The sequence below is a fragment of the Odontesthes bonariensis genome, chromosome 2, assembly GCF_027942865.1.
Source record: "Odontesthes bonariensis isolate fOdoBon6 chromosome 2, fOdoBon6.hap1, whole genome shotgun sequence".
Classification (NCBI taxonomy): Eukaryota; Metazoa; Chordata; class Actinopteri; order Atheriniformes; family Atherinopsidae; genus Odontesthes; species Odontesthes bonariensis.
The window spans coordinates 14,420,342-14,442,060 of NC_134507.1; the positions used below are offsets into that span (position 1 = coordinate 14,420,342).

The 21,719-nt window shown below is 41.4% G+C and overlaps 1 protein-coding gene across 1 annotated transcript; it reads left to right on the top strand.

Moving 5' to 3' along the window:
- Positions 1 to 1,485: 1,485 nt before the first annotated feature.
- antxr1d (ANTXR cell adhesion molecule 1d) lies at positions 1,486 to 21,424 on the top strand. The gene is made up of 17 exons (XM_075478229.1): positions 1,486 to 1,863; positions 5,730 to 5,801; positions 5,902 to 5,973; positions 6,233 to 6,314; positions 7,162 to 7,266; positions 7,622 to 7,690; positions 7,773 to 7,853; positions 7,978 to 8,038; positions 11,795 to 11,893; positions 12,121 to 12,190; positions 14,832 to 14,910; positions 15,175 to 15,270; positions 15,424 to 15,462; positions 15,640 to 15,738; positions 15,841 to 16,005; positions 16,103 to 16,183; positions 20,159 to 21,424. Exons 1-17 carry the CDS (start codon positions 1,712 to 1,714, stop codon positions 20,465 to 20,467), a joined length of 1,731 nt encoding a protein of 576 aa, XP_075334344.1. The 5' UTR covers positions 1,486 to 1,711; the 3' UTR covers positions 20,468 to 21,424.
- The last annotated feature ends 295 nt before the right edge of the window (positions 21,425 to 21,719 follow it).

The window sequence follows — 21,719 nt, forward strand, 5'->3', positions numbered from 1 at the left end:
GCTCATGGTGATTTAATGCATAAATTCATGCAGGTGATATCATGAATTCCTCTTGCTCATCATGAATTCATGTTCAACTCACTGATCACGTCACACTTAATAACCGTTAATACACCGTTACTTCATGCATTTATTGATATGCCAATAAATTAGCTGATTTCCACAAAGACTGAGGATAAATATGTGACTTCTTGGGTGGGTGGGTGGGTGGGTGGGGGGGTACTTCCTTCTGAGTGATGTGTTACATTTGACATTATAATGATGAATAATATTTTTGTTTGTTTGTTTATATAGTGCCAGTTCAACGTAATTAAACTAAGTTATTATTGTTAGCTGTATGTTACTGTTGTAGATGCTTCTTGAGGAGCTGTTTTGAGCAACTTTTGTACATAATGGGACCACAGACCAATTTCAGGGGTCATGAAATGGTTCATGGGAGAGGAAAGAAGAAAAGACAGAGCTCTGCTATACAAATTCAGCTGATGGACTTTCTTTCTTATCTTTGATTTGTGGGTGATACTTTGCATAATGTGAACATATACTGGAATGAACCCAAGGGTGAAGTTTAGACAGAGATATCAGCGTATCTGTTGTCAACTGAAAAGTTATCTGGACCACAGACTGCTTTTGGCTCGACAGCAGAGGCAAAAAAGATTGCAAATCACTGTTTTGATTTCTAACTGTTGCCCACCACAAAACTGTGATTAGGTAGCTATAGTGCTAAAGGAACTACCTTCCACTATTGATTACTTCCTCTTTTTGTGTCAAGTTATGTGCATGTGCATGTGTGTGTTCAGCAGGTGCCAACCTGGGTGGGTCAAATGTGGAGGAGTAATTTCCTGTGACTACATGACAATAATAAGTAATCTTTAAAAAAATTGGTTTGGGAATTTTAGTGACAATCACCGGAACACTTGGAAATCCTCTCAACATCACATCCTTTGCAGTTCCCTTCTTTCTTCATGTGGGGGCGACATGCTGGAGACAGAGGTTGGACGACACCTTCTTAAAAACACAAATTATGAATAATGTAATTAGTAGATTTACTATATATGACATTGAATTATTCTCCTGTTTCAAACTGGAAATCTTATGTGATTTTACAAATATGGAATAGCCCTAATTCAGTACAAATGACGCAATGTAAACTGGATATTTAAGGATATGAGCATAATAAACATAATTCAAATGATTAATGTAGCCTCTTGTGTTTTGATACGTGAACATACAAAAATCATGACTAACGGATAAAATTCCCCTTTTCTCCCCCTTTTCTAATATCGTTAATTTTTCGTAATTTCACCTCAGATGGCAGATATCTTTCCCAATGTTTTATTAGGTGTGTCATGTTTTTTCGGGGTTTTTTCACGTGAAAAAATATTTAAAAAGTGGAGTTTTGTATCTCTCCTCAGGCGTCGCTCCTCTCCTTCATCCTGCCCAGCTTGAGTTTTTTTTTTTTCCTTTTTTTTTTTTTTTGTCCCTCTGCCTTTGCAGAAGGAGAAGAGTTGGAGAGCCCGGCTTAAGCTGGAACAAGACTCTGCTGGCTGGGTGCGCTCAGCGTTAAGAGAGCAGAACCCGAACAAACAAAACGAGCATTTCACTCAGTCTGTTAACAAACAAACAAAACAACAACAAAAAAACACACGATAGGGAGAAATGTAAAGATCTTTAACTGAAGCAGTGCTGGAGTAGTCAACTGTAACCGGGAAAGATGGCGTGGACACGAGCTCGCATGTCTCTCGCCTTGGCTTTGCTTGGAATTTTCCTCGGTGTCTCTGTGGAAGGGGAGCCGCAGGGAGAGCAACAGGAGGAGGAGGAGATGTCCTGTCAGGGCGCATTCGACCTCTACTTTGTTCTGGACAAGTGAGTCTCCGATATTATTTATGGCGTTGTAACTTTCTGGTCGCTGCGCATTGCCATGCAACCCACTAGTTTGGGAACGCGGAGCGCATCAGTTGGACGTCCTGTCGTGGCCCACGGTGGGCTACTTTAGAAAAGCAAACTAGCACAATGGAGCTTTTAAAGTCGGACACACAGCTTAAGCCTTTTAATCATATTGCCCTTTGTGTTAGTAAGTTTGTCCAAGTCCTAAAGATCGTAATGGGATGACTTCATAGAGAACACACCCATAATCATCCATCATTGTTTTAAAATAGGTTTATCTTGTATGTATCGAGGTACGCTATAAGACAGTTGTTGTTTTTTTACTTTTGTTTTTGGAAAAGGGACAATATTCTGGACAGTTGGCCGTGTTTTTCTTTTCGTCTGGTTTACAGTGGTGAGTAAAACAGAATGAGTTTTACCCACGGGATGTGGGCAGGGCGAGCAGCATGGATAGGGTTTCAGTCTGATGACGCCTGCGGACACAGCTGCAGAATCTGCTCTGTGTTGCTTCAGTGTGTTCCCTTTTACTGTTCTTCCTCCTTATGCCTTGATTAGATGAGCCGGTCATCAGAAGCCATGTCAGTTGATTAAATCTTGCACTGAACTTTCATACTTTCTTTCTGTCTGTCTTTCTTTCTTCTAAACGTGATCATTGTCGTGTGTATTAAACAAAATGACCAGAAAAATACCTTCCTTATTCTAAAAGGCATGTATTGTAATAGTTTCATACTCTTACTGAATAACATTACACGTGATAATGATAAACTTAATTCAGCATTAAGGTGTTATTCATTTGTCATATGTCAAAAAAAAAAAAAAAAAGAAAGGGAGTAAATTTAGAAACATCTGGATAAGCAGTTTAAGAAAAGTTATTTTGGATACTTTATCCTCCTCCACCTTAGCTTGAGCTCAGTCTGTAGAATACCTGAGCTTAATCGATTTTATTTGCAAGTACAATTTAAAGGAGCAGTGTGTAGAATTGAGTGACACCTAGGGGCAAACTTGCCAACTGCAACCAAAGGAGGCCCTATGGTGCCAGTGAAAAGATGCAAACTACGGGAAGGAGCAGCAGCATCATCTGTAGATATAAGAGACTTGTTTTGAAACAACGATTCTTAATTTAACACAATTGTACACTAATGACAAAAAAGTTATACTACTAAATCTATCAAATATATCCCTTACTTGACCTTATTCGCTTTTCCAAGTATGTGTCACGCTAGTTTGTTTTTCATTTGACAGGAATCAGTGGGAGGTTTCAGGGAGTGGAGAATGGGAGCATGACTGTGACAAACAAAGGTCCCCAGCGTGATTTAAATCTTGTGATTACTTATCTTTATACATACGTTTGCCACAATGATAACCTCCTTCCCAACATTAAAAACAACCCTCAGAGTAACCCAGTAGTTGCTCAAAGATTATAATTTACATTTTTGTCATGTCTAGGCTCTTGCTGCGAGGTGAGATTATGCACATGGACAAAGAATAATGACATGTCAAAACATGCCAAGTGGGCAGAGAAAAACACAGGGATAGAGTCACAGCAAACACCATAATATATGGTTGAATTTGTTGCTCTAATGATGTAGAAGAATAGCAGGTTATAATGTCAAAAGAATGATTATATTTTCAGAAGAATGATTTTATGGTGAATCAGCTAAACACTGTGGTATCTGTGCACAGCATTCCAGAATAGTCTGAAGTAATAATTTAAACAAGCGTTTTTTAAAATGTCCTCAGTGGCTCCGTGTGCACCACCCATGAGCTGTGAGTTGGACACGTTGAGTGACATTTAACTTTGGCTTCGACACGTTTGATGATCTTTCAGATGTCCACATCAACATCTGTCAGCCACTCTTCAGTCTTTACCCTTTGCTTCAAAAAGTTTAGGAGGAGCCTGGGGAGCGTGGCATGTCACGCATGGCCAAACCTCTGGTGCGCCTCTGTTTGTTTGACTGTCTGGACCTGCAAGCTTCTGCAGGCCTTCAGGAAACAGCTGATCTTTCTCCCGAGATAGCACCGTCTCATTAGCTGTTTTACAGATCTTAAATGCCACCAAGTGACCTAATCCAGTGTTTCTGAGAGAGAAAGCAGAGTAAAATGATACATTAGAGACAATGTTATGGATCTACATTAGACTTCACCTGATCTGTACTTGTCTTGTTTAGGTTGTGCCAGTGGGTTATGAAACATGCTTACAAGTGGAGAATGTGTATTATCTCCGCTGGAAGCATCAGAAAAACTAAACTACCCCAAGTGCCACACCTTCTAAACTCCATGTCTGACCCATACTAAATACAAGGCTGCATTTTTCCGCTCTTTAAGGCTCCCCACAAATTGAATAATAAGTTCCTGATATTACGACCGGTTCCTGATCAGAGGTTTTTGAGCTTTGTGCTGAACGCCAGCGAAAAGAGGTTCTGCCATCATTACTTAAGAATGCAGTTAAAGGACTGAAGACTGATGGCTAACACTTTAGAGTGATGCTGTCATTTTCTTTCAATGATCTATTTTCCTAATACGTTCAATATTTAAAAGGAATTAGATTTTCCCTCTTTTTGGAGAAAAACAATTATTTTCTGAAATAATATAGTAGTGTTTTGTTTTTACCTTTAAAAACACATACTTCATGGCAATGTCAGAGTAGTGTGTTTGAACAGAAAGTAAAATGTAAAATTAAAACGCGGTTTTGTCTTTGCATCCGAGGAGCCAGACTTATGACACTTCAGCATACTGCCAACAGTACTAAAACATATGACTCATTCTTTGTCAGTTAATTAACTAGATGTTTCTGCACGATTAATCATTTTAAGAAGGTAAATTCCTCCTGAGGCATTCTTTATATATTGTTGTGGTACACGACTCGTACACACTTGAGCCCTGTGCTTGAGTCTCAGTTTAATGAGTAGAACACTTTTTTTTTTTACTTTTGGCAGTGTTAAATCTCTGCTGAGCTTCTAAAAGCTGAGCTTTTTTGAATATCAGTAAACAAACAGAATTTTGAGATTAAGATAAGGTGCTTTTGTCTCTCTTGGCAACTTGATCCCTCAGGAAACTCCTCCTGGATCAGGGCTTTTATCTTCCACTCACTTCCAGGAAAGATGATAAGTGGAGACGGAAGTGCCTAGTTAAATGTGAGATACAAAGGAGCCATCTTGATTCTAACCAGCTCAGGCTTTCAAGTTGCCCATGACCCTGTAATGCACACACAGAGAGACCTGCCCTTCTGTCGAGTTTGGTGTTAAACGTGTTGAATGTTACATCTTTCAACAGACACTCGCACACACTTGCACATTCCCCCCCTGCTAAGTGTTAGGTCTGGGTCCCACTGTTGTTCATGTCGCAGCCTTTTTACTCCCATGGATACCCAACCTGTTGTTGGGCTGGCCATGCACAGTAGGACCATCTGTTCCTCCTCACAGTCACACTCAGTCACTTGCACTCTTATGCCACCATGTATAGTGTGCACACAGGCCAGCTGCTTGCTACATGGTCGCTGCTAGAGGCAGACTGCTACATCTGTCCTTGTCCAATCTCAACCCTCTGGCCCAGCAGTAATTAGCCCCCATTAGCAGCCCCATGGGACTAGGTTTCATTCAGGAGAATGTCATGTGTGTAGCTGCATGTAGCCGACTAACCAGCAGCTCTCAGCTTACAGTTACAGTCCAACGTAATGGAATGTGACTAAGTGACCCAAATAATGTTCTTGACACAAAAAATCTTATGGATAATAAATCTGCGCAATTTGCACATTTTCTTAGGTATAAGTTATAACCCTGTTAATTTTATTAAAAAAGATCTTTTTTTTTTCTTTAATGGTTGTATTTCTGCTTTTTTTTTTCCAGATCTGGAAGCGTGAAGCATCACTGGAAGGAGATTTACTACTTTGTGAGGCAGCTGGCAGAAAAGTTTATTAGGTACAAGCAGGACCTTTCATCCGTGTTTTTGGATGTTTTGTTTTGTGTATTTGAGCAGTTTTGTACCAGTGTTAAAGGGAAACAACTTTTGTATTTGCAGCCCCATGCTGAGAATGTCCTTTATAGTCTTCTCCACAAGAGGAAATATCATCATGAAACTGACTGAAAACAGGTAATGGCTGCACCTGTGTTCTCTGTGCATTTTTGTGTGCATATACCATACAGTTATACCATTTGTTCTTGGGTTTATGGCTGTTACTGGTTTTATGGCCTAAGGGAAAGCATTCTGATACTCTGAGCAGATTTAATTGCGTCCATAGTTTATCTTCTAAAAAATTCTAAATAGTCTACCTCCCTGTTTGTTTCTGCTTTCTGAAGAGCCATCCCCCTTCAGTGTTATTTATCTGGATTTTTTTGTGTTTACCCTGCAGGGAGGCCATAACTGAAGGCTTAAGGGCTCTGGACCAAGTTATCCCAGGAGGAGACACGTATATGAACTTGGGCCTGGAGATGGTAAGACTGAGTTTAAGGACCTAGTCCATAAATCTCCTTGCTAGCCTGTAAGGATATATTCCAGACAGTGTCTGCCAAGGATTAATAGAGCCTGGCAGCTGAAACCAGGACCAATTAGATAACTATGAGGAGTGGCTGAGATCCTAAATGACTTGCTGCGTCTTGAAATTGCAGATATAAGCACTGAAGTGAGGGGAGAAAAAGTCATAAAGTAATGATTAAAGAGCTTATATTCAGCTTTTTTTCAAAAGTTCAGAATTTTATTGTATAAACTTCAAATGAAACACGTCAATGTGCAAAAACACAAACTTTTTCTCATACTTTGAATTGCTGCAGCACCTGTTGTCACTTTCTGTCTTACACACTCTATTTTAGCGGCTGTCCTCTTCCTGAATGGCCCATTCTGCTCTGATTTGTCAAAAATGTTGTAATATAAGGTAGCTTCTCATTCTCCATTTGAGACATGCCAAATGAACAGTAAGATAGGCATTACGCAAATGCCACATAGGGATGTCATTAAGTAATTAAATAAAAGCTTTGGCTATAAACAAAGTATTTTAGAGGGTCTGGGGGCAGTGTCCTCTGTGGGAGAGAATAATTCCCTTTATTGAAGACCGGCATTGTAACTTTGCTGATCTTTTGCATGCAAAAAAGTTCATGTGTACTGATCTTTGGCAGTCCATACAATACAAAGTAAGAGTTATAGGGTTGGCTTTGCAGTTATGCTGAACCATATGTAAGAACTTATTATCACAGGACACGCAGAGTGATATTCAAATGTCGCTGGTATCAGCAGTAAAAACTTTAAAAAGTGATGATCTAAAATGTTTCTTCTTTGCAATTGCAGGCTAATACACAGATACGTCAAGAGAACCATGGGACCGCCAGTGTTATCATTGCTCTGACTGATGGAGAACTGAATGAGTGGCAGTTTGACACAGCACAGCGAGAGGTAATGTGTGGTAGAAATCTTTGTCTGCGAACGAATAACAATGAAATATTTCCTGTTGTCTCATGGGCTACACATGATCTTTACGGTGTATATAGTTTTGAAAAATGTTTAGAAAAACATTTGAATACTGATTTAGATATTCATTAACTCTGCAGTAGGTGAAGTTTTCAAAGCATTTGAATTAATCCCGCTAAATTATATTAAAACATTAAACCGCATCAGAGCTACTATCTTTGTATTGCAGTGTGTGTCATGTTCGTGCACTTCTAGCCTAAAATTTTGTGAATTTGTGGACTAACAAAGTGGTTTTTGGCTCAACAGAAGACTGGTTAATAGTTTTGTTATTTTCTTTCAGGCGCAGGTGGCCAGGTCTTTGGGAGCCATTGTTTACTGTGTAGGGGTCAAAGAATTCAACCAGACCCAAGTAAGATCCACACAGAGAAGAAGTGTTGCAAATCCATAAAAATCAAAAATACCATTTTCTTTCTGTTTCTGTGTTTTTCTAGCTTGCAACTATTGCAGACAGTGTGGATCATGTATTTCCTGTTTGGGGAGGCTTCCAAGCCCTCAGGGGAATCATTGACTCAGTATGGGAAACACACTCACACACACACTATGTCATAGAGATACCCACACAGAGACAGCCATAAAACAATATAACATCCCTGAAACTTGTCATGACTGTGGTTTTTATTTCCTTGTGGCTCGTAGATCATCAAGAAGTCTTGCATTGAGATTCTGGCAGCAGAGCCATCCAGCGTGTGTGCAGGAGGTAAGATGTTTACGAGGCGCAAGTTTTAGCCTCTTCATGAAGGCGGAAGCCAGTCATGGTGTGTGACTATGTCAGTCATCTGAAGCCTTTGAAGTTGAAAATGAGGTTGAGTAATCGCTTGGACGCTCATGACCACGGAGTGACAGAGAGCGTATTGTCATTCATGGCCGGGGGAAATTAGCATAGCCGCTTCAGCACAGCATGTGTGCAAAAAAAAAAAGAAAAAAAGGAGGGGGTGGATGCTGGTCAGAGGAATTAGCCATGAATCTTTAAGCTTGGCTGCATCCCTGGCCTAGTTTGCCATATTGTATATGCTAAATAGCCTTTTTGATTGTCCATCCTCTGCCTCACCTCTACATCTATGTCCGACTCTTCTGCTTCCTGACAGCAGTTTAAAGAAGCTGGGGAAGAGATGCTGAGAGAGAGGGAGATCCTTTATGGGTAGCCAGCAGAATGGATGAGCTTTGACATGACCTTATTAGGACTCACTTAAGAGAGTGCATTTGCAGGCCTGCTACCAGGACAACTAATGGAGATTAACATCCATTATGGGATATGAAGGACGGGAACAGGATAAGGAAAGAGCAGCTAAGAGGAGAAGATGCAAAATTTTGCTCAAGAAGGATGAAAGGAGGGACTGATAGTGAGAAAATAACTGTTATCCTCCAGTGATAATAATAGCTTCTGGTTTTTTAGTCAGAGACATGGTGTGTGTCACTCGACATATGCCCAAATATCCTCCAACAGCCTCATTTATTTTTCGATTGATGAATTGTCTAATGGTCAGTGAACTAAGAGACCAAGCGAACCGCTTTGACCGAGGCCTGGGTCTGGCCTAATTATTGAAGATTGTACACACAAGCATTATTTGTGACTTGATGTGTAAACGTAAGATACAAGTCTAATCTTTCCCGTGCTTGGCTTCACATTACACTGAGGAGAAATAAGAACGAAGCATTAACAGCCTGGTTCTCTAAACTAATTACTGCAGCACCATCTGAAAAAAAGAGATTGCCAGTCATACTTTGCTCTGAATCTCAAAACCCTTTAGAAAACTGCAGATGTCTGACTATCCTATTCCTACCCCCATCCATCTATCATTATGCATTCACATGTATAGAGACACTGACATTCTGCATAAATAATGTGACAGTCTCTGTTTTCCTCTTTGCCTGCATGTAGTCACATAGCATATCGAAGATGTTTTGAACCAACAAACACATTTAGATGCTCTTTAGTCAGCTGGCGCACTTGTCTTCAAGCACATGAACACACATCCCTCACACTGATGTGAAGTGACCAGACCGAGCTGCCTGCAAACAGGCCATCAGACTGGACAGTGAACGTTGGGCCGCACTATCAGACATGACAGCACTGATTCCCAACACACAGGCACACGGACACACACACACACACACACTGAGGACAGTGAGAGTTCGGCCTCAGATCTAACATGACAGGAGAGATTGCTGCTTTCATTAACGTCTGACCCTTTTCTCCCTGTTGTCCCTCTTCTGCTTTCGCCCCTCCCTGTTTTTTACTGTCCTTTCGCACTAACGTGATTGAAGTCCCGCCGTTCGGACAAGTCATACCGCATTTTCTGCACACACAAACACAAGACACGCAAGTGTACGCACACACAGTATGTGTGGCAATACACAGAAACACTTTCACACAATTCAAATCCATGTCAGACATTCAGGTGTAGATGTAAAAGGACTGGTGGTCACAGTGGCAGAGGGCAGCAGCACATTGGTGGTACATGTCAGCAGGACACCACCAGTCCCAGCCCACCATGTGTCTGACAGCACTGACCTTTTTGCCCATCATGCCTTGGTGTTTGTAAAAGATGCTCAGATGGAGACTTTTTCAGTCAAAGATTTTTTGTATGATTAGAAAAATCTGTAGAAATCAGTCAAATATGATAATGCATTGAATTAGAAATAGCTTTTATGCTATGTTTAGTTTGCAGATATGGAGGTCTCGCACTTATTCCATAGACAAAGTAAGTAATATACAATCCACTTCTTTATTGGTCATGGTTTATTTGGGGGTTTTTTCTTACGTTTACAAGCATTACACATTAGTAGTTTTAATAATTATGGATCTGCAATATTCAGCCCCAAGTTGTGGGTTTTTTTGTGGCTGCACTATGTCATGGTGCAACATAGGCTGTTTGATGGTAACACTGTGTGAAAGGGTGATGACTGCTAAATCAGCCAAGTCACCTAGCAAGAATAATTGATGTTAACTCCTTTAATTATATTATATTATATTATATTATATTATATTATATTATATTATATTATATTATATTATATTATATTATATTATATTATATTATATTATATTATATTATATTATATTATATTATAAAGCAGGTGGTGTGTGCGCAAGCATTTGTGTGTAACAACACGAGGAATCCGGATTTAATATGGTTGGAAATGACAAGGCGCTGACTGACTGACACGTTGCAAATCATTGAACATCTGTAAATGAGCATGCTTACACATGTGGAGAACTATGAGTTCAGCTGTGTGCACAGCTGCAGGATATGAAGAACTGCATCCTCTTTACACACTAAGGTGCAGTAACTAAGTAATAATTAATAATAAGTAAGTAAGTAAAATGCAGTGTCTAGATTGTGTATGATGTATTGTGAAAGTGTAACTTATGCTTGCTTTGCAAGAGCTTAATATGTCTTATGTGACCATAACTACTCTTGTCACTGGAACGTCTCCAAATTCAAATTTTCATTCTTCTACATTTCTCCAAACATCTGTAGGGTGGTGTTTGTTTTCTCTTCTCAGCTCTACTTGCATATCTGTAGTTTATGGCTTTCATCGCTGCTTGTCTGACCTTTAAAGAAAGACTGTCACATATACACCCACACCCTGAGATGTTTTTATCCAGTGATCTTCACGCTGCAGCTTGAAATGTTAAAGGTGTGGCAAATGTTCACTTTTATTAGCCAGGATCATGCTGGAGGAAACCCCAGTGCACACGCAGAGACAACACACACATGCACACATTCATGCTTACATGTAAATGCTTAGACATTCCTGAAAAAAAAGACATTGCGGAGCACAAAGACACAGAAGCACTATGTATCCACACACACACACACACACACACACACGTCTGCGTGGAGGCACACACGTGCTAATGCCATGTCGTGCTGCCATAGGTAAGGTCAGACCTACTTTGACAGTTCCATGCTGCTGTCAGCCTTCCAGGCATGTTTTTAAGCAAGTGTTTTTTTCCCGCTCTTTAACATATGCTGGGTAGCAGCCACATAGACACTCCAGCATATGCTGGCAAGCCTCTGTCAGTGCACTTTTAACAATGCCTGGGGGAAATTAAAGGTCAAAGACACACACACAAAAATATGAACACTCCTTCTGGCTACAGCACTGTCTGGGATATTTGTGAATAGCAGCACTTTTAGCATTAGCACCATTGGAGCATATTATGGCCTTTCCACACATACACGCACAAGCACACAGATATAAACAAGCAGTAATGAGGCATGCATGAGTTTCTACTGCTCGAGTTGAGCACTTCATAGAAAGGAAAAATGGCTGCCAGCTCTCACCCAAACTGAGCACCCCGGAAAATTTATTTTAAATCTGGCAAGAATAGAAGATACATTTTTCCATAAATGTGCTCTTTCAAATGAAAGCATGTGCTCTAACGTGACTTTACGTGATACTTATCGTTTCTGATGGTGCTGTTTGGGCTCTTTTCTTGTTTCAGAGAGTTTCCAGGTGGTTGTCAGGGGCAATGGTTTTCTCCATGCCAGAAACATCGACCAGGTCCTCTGCAGCTTCAAACTGAATGAAACACATCGTGTGGGTAAGTTCTGCATATGCACACAAAGGACATAATATGCATGTATTGAGAGGATAAAAAGAATTTGTTTAAAAGTAAATATCAGACACAAGAAAGTAAACTCTTGTGAGTAATAGTGATTAAGTCTAGATATGAATCTAGAGTGAGTCTAGATATCTGGAAGACCTCATGTATAATTGGATTGGGATTTGTCTTTGAATTTCAAGTGTCATTTTGTATTTCTTGTGCAGATGAAAGACCAGCTGGAATAGAGGATACTTACCTACTGTGTCCTGCTCCCGTCGTAGAGGAGGTGGGGAGGTAAGCTGCACATTTTTGGAGCTCACTCCAGGTTTTCACACCACATTGTTTCTCAGCTATGTCTCCAGTCTCCAAACTATCCATGTATGGCTGTAACACAGATATTTGCCAGCTGCACTCAAGTTTTGTTTGGACCGCTGTCCTTGAACAAATTAGGGCCAAAGTCATTGTGTGTCTGTGATCAATCAATGTTTGTCACAGCTAACGAAGCCAGACACTAATCGCGAGGGGACAACAGGAGTAGAGCCCAGGAACATGACTTAATGAGAGCCTGCTTGAGAGGGCCACACAACTGCACAATTTGTTGGTGTGTGTGATTGTTTTCGCCTCTGAGAGGGAGAGCGTGAGTAGAGACTGTGGGGCTGTGCAAAGTTTCCTCTGAGGGTTTCCATCTTTGCTCCTGGTGGTTCAGCACGGAGTACGGGGAAGATAGACTGATGCTTTTGGCTGAGCTCAGAGTGGTGCACGTCCCAGCAGCTTTACCGTCCCTGCTGCCCGCAGTCCTGTGCATAATTATACTCCCAAGCCTGCAGCTTCAGACACCTCCCAGTCATCATCTGTCTTGTCTCTGTCACTCAGATTTCTTCCATGATTTAAAATAGTCTTGTCTCCCAGTAAAAAAGTGCTGCTTTGATGGGGAATTTATGTTCAGAGACAGGAAGAAAATTAAATTTGCTTTAGCATTGTGGCTGCAAGAGGATTTAAAAACCTGTATAATGTACTCACATTGCATAACAAAAGGAACAAATAACTCCACACAACTTGCACAACTCCAGTCATTTTCTATAATTTAGTGTCTAAGTAGCATCACTTTGTTCCTGCTGAGACCAGAGCAGAACAGGGGGTATCATTACGCTGCAGTGATGCCTGAAGGAAGTATCCCTCCATGTAACAGAGGCCCATCACAGCAGAGTCAGCACTACCTAACACCCCGTGTGCTGCTAAAGAGGAAGTCAGCTGTGAATGGCTGAAGGGCCCAGAGAAAAGGCCGACAGCTGGCTGATGAGTTTAGTTGTGGAAATATGCCAAGAGGCGACTGTGACGCTATGAAGGCTGGACAGGTAATACATAATAACTCTCTGCTGTTGAGTTACTTTTAGTCCTCTCATAATGATAATATTTAGGATTTTTTTTAAAAGTATTATGTGAAGCATGGACGTATGCTCTCATTGGAATATACTATTATATTTTATTGATTTAGCAGAAATTTTTGCTAAGTAAGAAGAAGTCTGGTGTGTGTTGTGATCCAAGCCTCTGTTTTACATAGTGGCAGCAGGTCCTGCCATGTGTGCACACTAGTGCACGTGAGTACCTGCTGTGAGGAGGACTTTAATAGTATTGATAATCATCATCACCTTGTGCCATAAAATCTTCCTCACATGTCTCATCGCTGAACTTTTTCCTGCTTAGGAGTTGTTAAATTTATACATGAGAACTCATTGACTTCTGCTTCCAGCATCACCTTAAAACTCCTTGCCCAAAACTCCTAAAGAAAAGCTCCAGAGACCTCCTGTTTCACCCAAGTCACATAGGATGAAGTCACTGCTGTTGTCAAACAAATCAGTGTTGACTGGGAACCTTCCGGATGCAACCCCCCACCACAAACACACACACACACACACACACACACAGGAGAAAAACGTATGTTGTGGGCAGATTGATGATTGATAGGGACTGAGATCTCTCTGTCAGAGTGCAGCTGATAGCGTCACATCTCCTGCCTGTCTGAAAGGAGAGCTGACCATATGATGGAGGGGGGGGGGCAAGTAGAAGAAAAGATTAGTGGCACCTGCACCTCCCATTTCCCTCTCCAAAGTCAGTGTCAGTGTGAGTTATGAGATGAGCCACAGTGAGGCATGGAGCAGGGGCTTAAAACTGAGTCAGTGACAGAGGAAGCAAAGAGGGATTCTCAGAAGGGAGGGACAGTGCTGAAGGGATGTAGAACGTGAAAAGCCTTCCTCCTACCATCCCCCACCCTCTGTTTCCTTTCCTCTGCCCTCCTACCACCCTGCAGTGACCTCTTGCTGCCCCCTCCTCAAGACTAAACCCAAGCTCAATGCTCCCCTTGTCTCTGCTCCCCTAAACCATTGGAATAGCACAAGATGCCTTTCTCTATTCTTATCCCAACCCAGAACTACAGTCCAGCAGTCTGCCTGTTTGGCATTAGTTATTTCTTTGGACTTTTATACAGAACCGATCAACCAGAAATTCAGTTTTGCAACCTCAGTTATGTACAGCGTGGGTTCCATAAGCATTTTATCATGTCATCAACCAAAAAACTGTTTGTTTTCTTCTCTTTCGTCTGCTCTGGCTATCTTGATATATTTATATCAACATAAAAATTAGAAGTTATTTGATCCTTTTGTGGTTTCCACATTAGAGGCCTGGGTCTAATCCAAGCAGAAGAGATTCCTTCTGAGGGTGGAGTGCTCCTTCAGCCTCTTCATAGACTTTTGCTGTGAGCCTTTATCAGCATATTTGTGTGCTTTTAAGGCAGCAAGTATGGGCAAAGTGGATGGAGGAGTGCGTTCAACACCTTTGGCAAGCTTCTACAGTGGCCATGAATGTGTTGACACATGCAGACACCCTCGAGTGGGATAGTTCTGCACGTCAGATGATTGGATGGGTTTGTGCTTTTCAGGGTCATCTACCTGCAGGTGAGCATGAACGAGGGTCTCTCCTACATCACCAGCTCTGTTCACATCACGACCACTGAATGTGTGAGTACAGCCTGTGTACAGTCTGCACCGCTGCAACCATACATGGGAATTTTTTCTCTTTGGCATGCTGCCTTTTTAAAATAAACTTTCCTCCAACTCTCTTCGTTTTTTCTCCTGTTTCTCTTATCTTCCTCTCTCGCTCCTCTGTTGTTTGTCATCAGAGGAGGCTGTGAGTACTTTCGCTCTTGATTTACCCCTTTTTTTAAACAGCAGTTTTTTGTTTTGAATTTAATCGGTATCCTCTCATTCTGTGGGTGTGTGTAGTTCGACGGCACCATAGTGCTGATATCACTGCTGGTTGTGTTCCTGCTGTTGGCTCTGCTGCTGATGTGGTGGTTCTGGCCTCTTTGCTGCACTGTGGTAAGTTTGAGAGTTTCACCCTGGATATCACACTGAATTACCTGATTATTATTTTCAGAACCAGGGAACAGTGAAGCATTCATTTTGAGGACAGCTGTAAATGAATGTAGTTTTTGTGTACCTCATATTAATAGTAATTATTTATATCTTTAGGTGATCAAAGAACCTCCACCACCCCCGCCTCCTGAGCCAGTAAGTCACCACATGAAGCTGAGCAGATTATTTTTTACTCTAGTCAGAGATTTGCAGAAGATTGCAGGGATTAATATGGTGTTAAATGATTTTAAAGCCACTTTATAGGAGTTGTTTGGATTAATAGTAGTATGTTAAAGAATATGAGCTGCATCATGATAAAGATCTTAATCAAAGGAATCGGATGATGAAGACGGGATGCCCAAGAAGAGATGGCCCACAGTGGACGCTTCTTATTATGGAGGAAGAGGAGTGGGTGGAATCAAACGCATGGAGGTAGAAACACACGCTCTCATCTGTCTTCGTCTACGTAACGCAAAAATAGAACAGAACGTACATTCTGTTTTGATTTTGTTTTTTCCTATTTACAATTCCAAGGTGCGATGGGGGGAGAAAGGGTCCACTGAGGAAGGTGCTAAGCTAGACAAGCCTAAAAATGCAGTTGTGAAGATGCCAGAGCAGGAATTTGAACCTTACGAACCCAAGCCTCGAAAACCTCCCCGCCGACCCCCACAGCAGAAGAAGTGGTACTCACCCATTAAGGTTAGTGGGTTTGTATGATTGTTCTTTAAATGTTGAATGTATGTTTTTTCTTTCTTTATTGGAAATTTAATTCACTTTCCCTTTCTGGGCTTTTCAGGGGAAGCTTGATGCTTTGTGGGCTCTGTTCAGGAGAGGTTACGACCAGGTATCCCTGATGAGACCACTGCCTGGAGACCAGGTGAGACTGCTTCTTCTTAAAAAAAAAAGCCGCTAAAATCCAAAGTACCGCCAATAAGGCAAATTCTGTTCAATTTCAAGGATTGCTATGTGAGTGACAAACGCTCAAATGCCTTTTAGCAGTAAGTTAGATGATACAGAAGGGTTTCTGTCTCTGTTTTGAACAACTGAGCATCTGCATCCTTGTGTCTCACTACATAAAGGCGAGTGTTACTGAGCAACATGTACAGCACATCTCTGATTTTCACCACACATGCTCACATTCACACTGAGTCAAAGAGCTACTGATACCGGTCCCCTCATCAAAGCTGCAATTGTTCCTACACAAGGAGTAGTGTTCTCTTCTGTACTTTCCCCTGTGACTGCAGAAAATGACTAGGCCTCTATCAAGTTTCCCAAATAGCAGGCACCTTCACTCTCTTCCTTCAACAGATGATTTTGGTGTAGAATTGCGTGATGCAGTCATACAGCAGCTGATGTGCATTTGGTTACTGGACATTACTGCCACTCCCAAATTGTGACATCACCGTGTTTCCTCTAGGTTTGTGACAGAGAAAGCAGAGGGCGATTTCTGTTGTCTAACCTTGACCCTGTGAATGGCAACCCATAACTCCAGACATGTTTTCATCACCATACTGGTTGTCATGGTAAAACATCTGCACCGTTGTAAATGGTGTCATTGTCGCTTCACATAGCCAACGCCAAATCACTTATTGATTTGTGCTTTGAATAGCATGATTCATCTGTGCTATGCAACAGTGTTGTCCACTGTATCAGACGTCTATAAAAGTGGTTTTCATCAGTGGTTCTGTCCTTTTTGTCCATGTAGATTTTTTTTTTCTTTTTCCAAGCTGAACAATTAGTCTCTGTAAGGGCAGAAATCTCTGGAGTCTTTGTCAGCCACTTTATGTGGGACTGTGGTTCACAGGGCCATTCAAGAATGACCCCCACAACTCCCTTCACGCGCCATTAACTGAGGAAAATGAAACGCTACTTCTCACATGAAAAAAATGGGGGAAGAAAAAAAAATCCACTTTTGTTCCAAGGAGAGATAGCTGTTTAGAAATTGTGGTAACAGCCATATCAGACATGAAAGAGGTGATTTCTCATCGCTGACAAGGCCATGCTCAGACCTAATTCCTGAGTGAATTCTTGGCAGCAGTACTGCCAAATTTCTCCACAAAGAAAAGATGGTTGGCTGATGATGACTGACTGCACAGCAGGGCCACCAAAAGCGGCCAAAAATAAATAAAGTGGCAAAAACTACAACGATGACCAGCTGGCATCTGACTTCCCAATGTGGCTTGTTAAGCGGGTTCTCAGATGAAGTTCATTCTGCTTTCTCCCCTCGTTACCACAACATCACTCACTCTGTAAACGATCATCAGTGGCCTGCCAGTTTCATCTCTTTCTTTACTAATGTGTGTGCATGTGTGTGTCACTGGAACGTCCAAGTTAGCTCTCCAGAGTGAGCATCATACACACAGAAGAGAAGTTGAAAGGCCACGAGTCATATTGTGTCAGAGACGTGTCAGAGACAGACGAGATTTCCTTCTTTTGTCCCAAGAGCTAATGGCACTGATGGCCACGTCACATAGGAGAGGCCAGACCAGACCAGAGGGCAGTGCTCACACTGACCGCACAAGTGCACCGCCCCTTCTTCACCCCTTCTCTCTTTTCCGACATTACTTCACTTACACCACACAAAATGTTTGGGAACCGCCGGTCAAAAACAATCCGCAGAAACAATTCAGTAGAAAAAAAAAGTGCTAAATTTGGAGAAATGCATTGACCACCAAAGTCTGAACTCTATCTATATCTATGAAAGATAAAAATCTCAGAAAGTGAAATTGCAAAGTCACAGAATAAGAAAAATATTTTTTTTAGAACCAATATACCAAGAGAAAGAAAACCTTCAAAACACACACTTGTGTTTTACAACATTTTTGAAATTTTTGTTCATCGAATTTGGCACAAATCTTAGTAGATAATACCTCATTTGCATGCATAGAAAGCCCAATATTCTATTGATAATCAACTAGGAATCGTTCATTGTAATATCTGTGGGGTTTTTTTTACTGGTGCTAAATAGCACGTAAACATGGAATTTAAGATACAGCCTCTGCACTATGAAGTGCATTAACTCTTGCAAGTGCACATGTAACAGTTTCCTGATGTGAGTGAATTGATGTAATATGCGAGCTGACAGGCAGTGCTGTCAGGTTAGATGTGTCTCCATTCTCCTGTTTCTCCCTTATTCTTTACTGTTACAGTGACAAATCGTATATGTTTGCACGAGTTCCCTGTAAACATCCACAATCTGCCTGATACTGTATATGTGTGTCTGTGAAGTGAGGGCAAAGTCTTCTGGGTTTGACGGAGAAACAGAGACTTGACAGAAATCCTGCAAAGAGGGATGCTGGAGGTGTTTTAGGGTTTTGTTTTTCTCCTTAGAAGGAGCTGAGGGTTTTGATGTAAACAATCATCACAAGGAGAAATGAAGCAGTGACAGATCTTAGAGCCAAAGGGGTACACAATAAGGCTGAATACCGCTAAATGAATTCAAACAAATTTGAAATGTTCTTTATGTGGGACACCTGGCTGTAAATGTTATGATGGATCATGTCTGCCCCCTGTTTATGAGTAAGTTGTGTGGTGCCTTTTCTTTCATATTATTATAGTTTTGATGGTTCATATGAGGTGTCCATATTGTTTTACCAATTGCTGGTCTGATCTGTTGCTTGTCTTGACCAGGACACTTTTGAAAAAGAGATTTTTTTAATTTCAAGGTTCTTACATCTCGGTTAAATGAAGGTATGATAATAATTTTTGGCGTAGAACTCTCCCACATTTTATTTCTATACACATTATCCTTTTAAAGATAGAGAAATGCTCTCCAAGCTTATGTTTTTTGGTGCACTCTGCACTCAGCCTTCTAACCTTTCTCTTCCCCTCCTCTTTGTTATTCATGAGGTTTCATTCAGGCCATATGCTCTGGTGGAAGCATGTTTGCAGTCACACACACACAAACACACCCATATTCATGAGCTTGTGTTCTCATTGTGTCCATATGCTCTTTCTGGTGTTGTGCTGCTGCTCTGCTGCTCACAAACTGGCCTTTTCACTGCAGCCCGGCGACAACACTGAAGCAGTCACACCCCTCTACCCCACCCCCAAAAGCGGGTCTGCCCTCAATCAATTACACACCCCTCATATACACACACAAACACACAATGGCCCCTTCAGTTACAAAGCTACTGCTGCTGGGGTCCTCTTAATGGCCCCTGTGTGACTTTAGGGCTTCTCTGTTTAATAAGGTGTTATAATCAGACCACCAAGGGTCTGCGACACAGAGACCTACTCTACATCCTTCACACACTGACCGGGACAAGAGTTTATGTTTGTGTGTGTGTGTGTGTGTGTGTGTGTGTGTGTGTGTGTGTGTGTGTGTGTCTGTCTGCAGGATGCTGCAAGGACAAGAGATAAAAAACCATCAATGAGGACAATAAGAGAAGCGCTCCATTCTCCCAGACTTGTAAATTATGTTAAACACTGACAGACCTCTGTTGACTATTGTGGACATATTTAAATTCTCCTCTTTACATTCCCTCAAGTGGAGCATGTAAGAGACATAAACCAGTTTTTGTTTTGCATCAAGAAAGGCCATGTCACAGCAGAGGCTCCTATAGGAGAGGAATCAGGGAAAGCCAGAGACTGCAAAAGCCATGTGTGCATGATGACTTTGTCGGGGCATCGTAGTTATTGTAGTGCAGGTGTGGACAGAAGACAGAAGCAGCTCTGTGTGCTCTCTGTGGCCTCAAACACACACACACGTTTGTCTGTGAAGCTGTGCAAAGGCTCACACGAGCGTTTTTGGCTGGTAGATCTTAGAAGCTCATTGATTTTGCACAGAGATGCACTTTATTTTGAATCTGTAGTCTGCACTGAAATGATGACGTGCACTTGTGTCTTGCAGGGTCGCTGTATAAGTTTTCAGCGGGTCAAAGATGGAGAGTCCACCCCAAACCTCCAGGCCCCTCCCCGCACGCCTCACTCTCCCTCAGCTTCTCCTCCTCCGCCTGCTGAAGAGCAACCTCTGGTCTCCAACTCTGTCCCCCGTACAAAGCCTCCGTCTAGAGGGCCCCGCACGGCGCCACCCCCCATCACCACACCTCCTTCGCGCGCACCCCCTCCCGTAGTCCGAGTCCCTCCAGTTCCTCCCCCTACTCGTGCACCCCCTGGGCCACCAGGACCCCCGCCATCTCGTCCCCCACCCAGGCTGTAAAGATGAAGAGAGGGCATGGGATAAACAAATGATGTATCAACTTGTTTCATGACGAAAAGTGTCCTGCTTTCAGCCCAAAAACTTAGAAAGCAGAAAAATCTCCCAGGCCAGGAGCTCTGTGCCTTGTTGCTGGACAGCAAAAAAAAAAAAAAAAAAAAAAAAACCTTTTTTAAAAAAAAACCTTTTATCTGATGTCAAAATCTGCTACTGAGTTTCACAACGCTTTTACATAAAACATAAGCGCTATAAAAAAAAAAATCTTTATGTATCTACTTGATTAGGCCTGTATGTACAGTACCAGATGTCGCCTCGGTGGTGAGAGTAAGTGCAATCTTTTCTGGAAATCCAACTTAAAGGACTTTAGTGTTGTTGAGCGTTAGCTTGTGACACTTCGCATGTGAATGCTGAAAGTAAAAAGACTGGTTTGGTTTTGTTTCGAGTGTTGACAGAAGTGATGTAAAACCTAGCATGTAATGAAAGATAATAGCAATGTCTGTATTGTTGCCTTTTTTTTTTTTAATTCTCTTCTTTTTTTAGATACAAGCCAAAATTAGATGTCGACAATTCATGTGTAACTGTACCTTTTCAACCAAAGAAAACTTTCTGCAATCTAGTCAAAATTCAAAGTTCATTGATCTCGTAACTGCAGGGCAGTTTCTCCATATTTTATTTATTGCAACACGGGCCCTCTCCGTTTTAGTATCAGGTAGATGTGTGGCTTTTCAAATCTTTGAAGCAGGGATGGAGGCATCGGGGGAGGATATAAGGAAGCATTTTGCATACCATTTTAGGTATTTTTTTAAGCTTATGAACACTTTTAGGAGAAAGAATGCATTAAAAATGTATCTTCAGGGTTTTTCTATATATTGCATTTAGTGACTGAAATGATCGTTTGTATTATTTCTTTATCAATAACTTGTCTGTCTTCAATAAAAAAAAAAATCTCCTTTTTTAAAATCAGCGTATTCTTTAATATATTAAAAGTAAGGGATCATATTTGACTATTTTAAGGAGAATTTGGAGTCATGTTGTAAATCTGCCCACAAATACACAGTCAGCACCACAGACTTGAGGACATAGTTATTAGTTAATTGGATATTACACGATGCAATATTTGGTGATGTAATGCCATTTAAAGTAATTACACTTCCACTGCCGTCGGGACCCTTATGATATATCTCTGACATTTATACAGACAACCTGCTTAATTAAGTCTCACATTTGAAGATTTTGACTTCTTGTGCTACTCTCA

Bases quoted from the DNA above. Each gene is read 5' to 3' on its own strand.
- antxr1d (XM_075478229.1), top strand. From the start codon at position 1,712: ATGGCGTGGACACGAGCTCGCATGTCTCTCGCCTTGGCTTTGCTTGGA. The intron at 5,802-5,901 runs GTACAAGCAGGA...TTGTATTTGCAG, and splicing joins CTGGCAGAAAAGTTTATTAG to CCCCATGCTGAGAATGTCCT. The intron at 16,184-20,158 runs GTGAGACTGCTT...TGTGTCTTGCAG, and splicing joins GACCACTGCCTGGAGACCAG to GGTCGCTGTATAAGTTTTCA.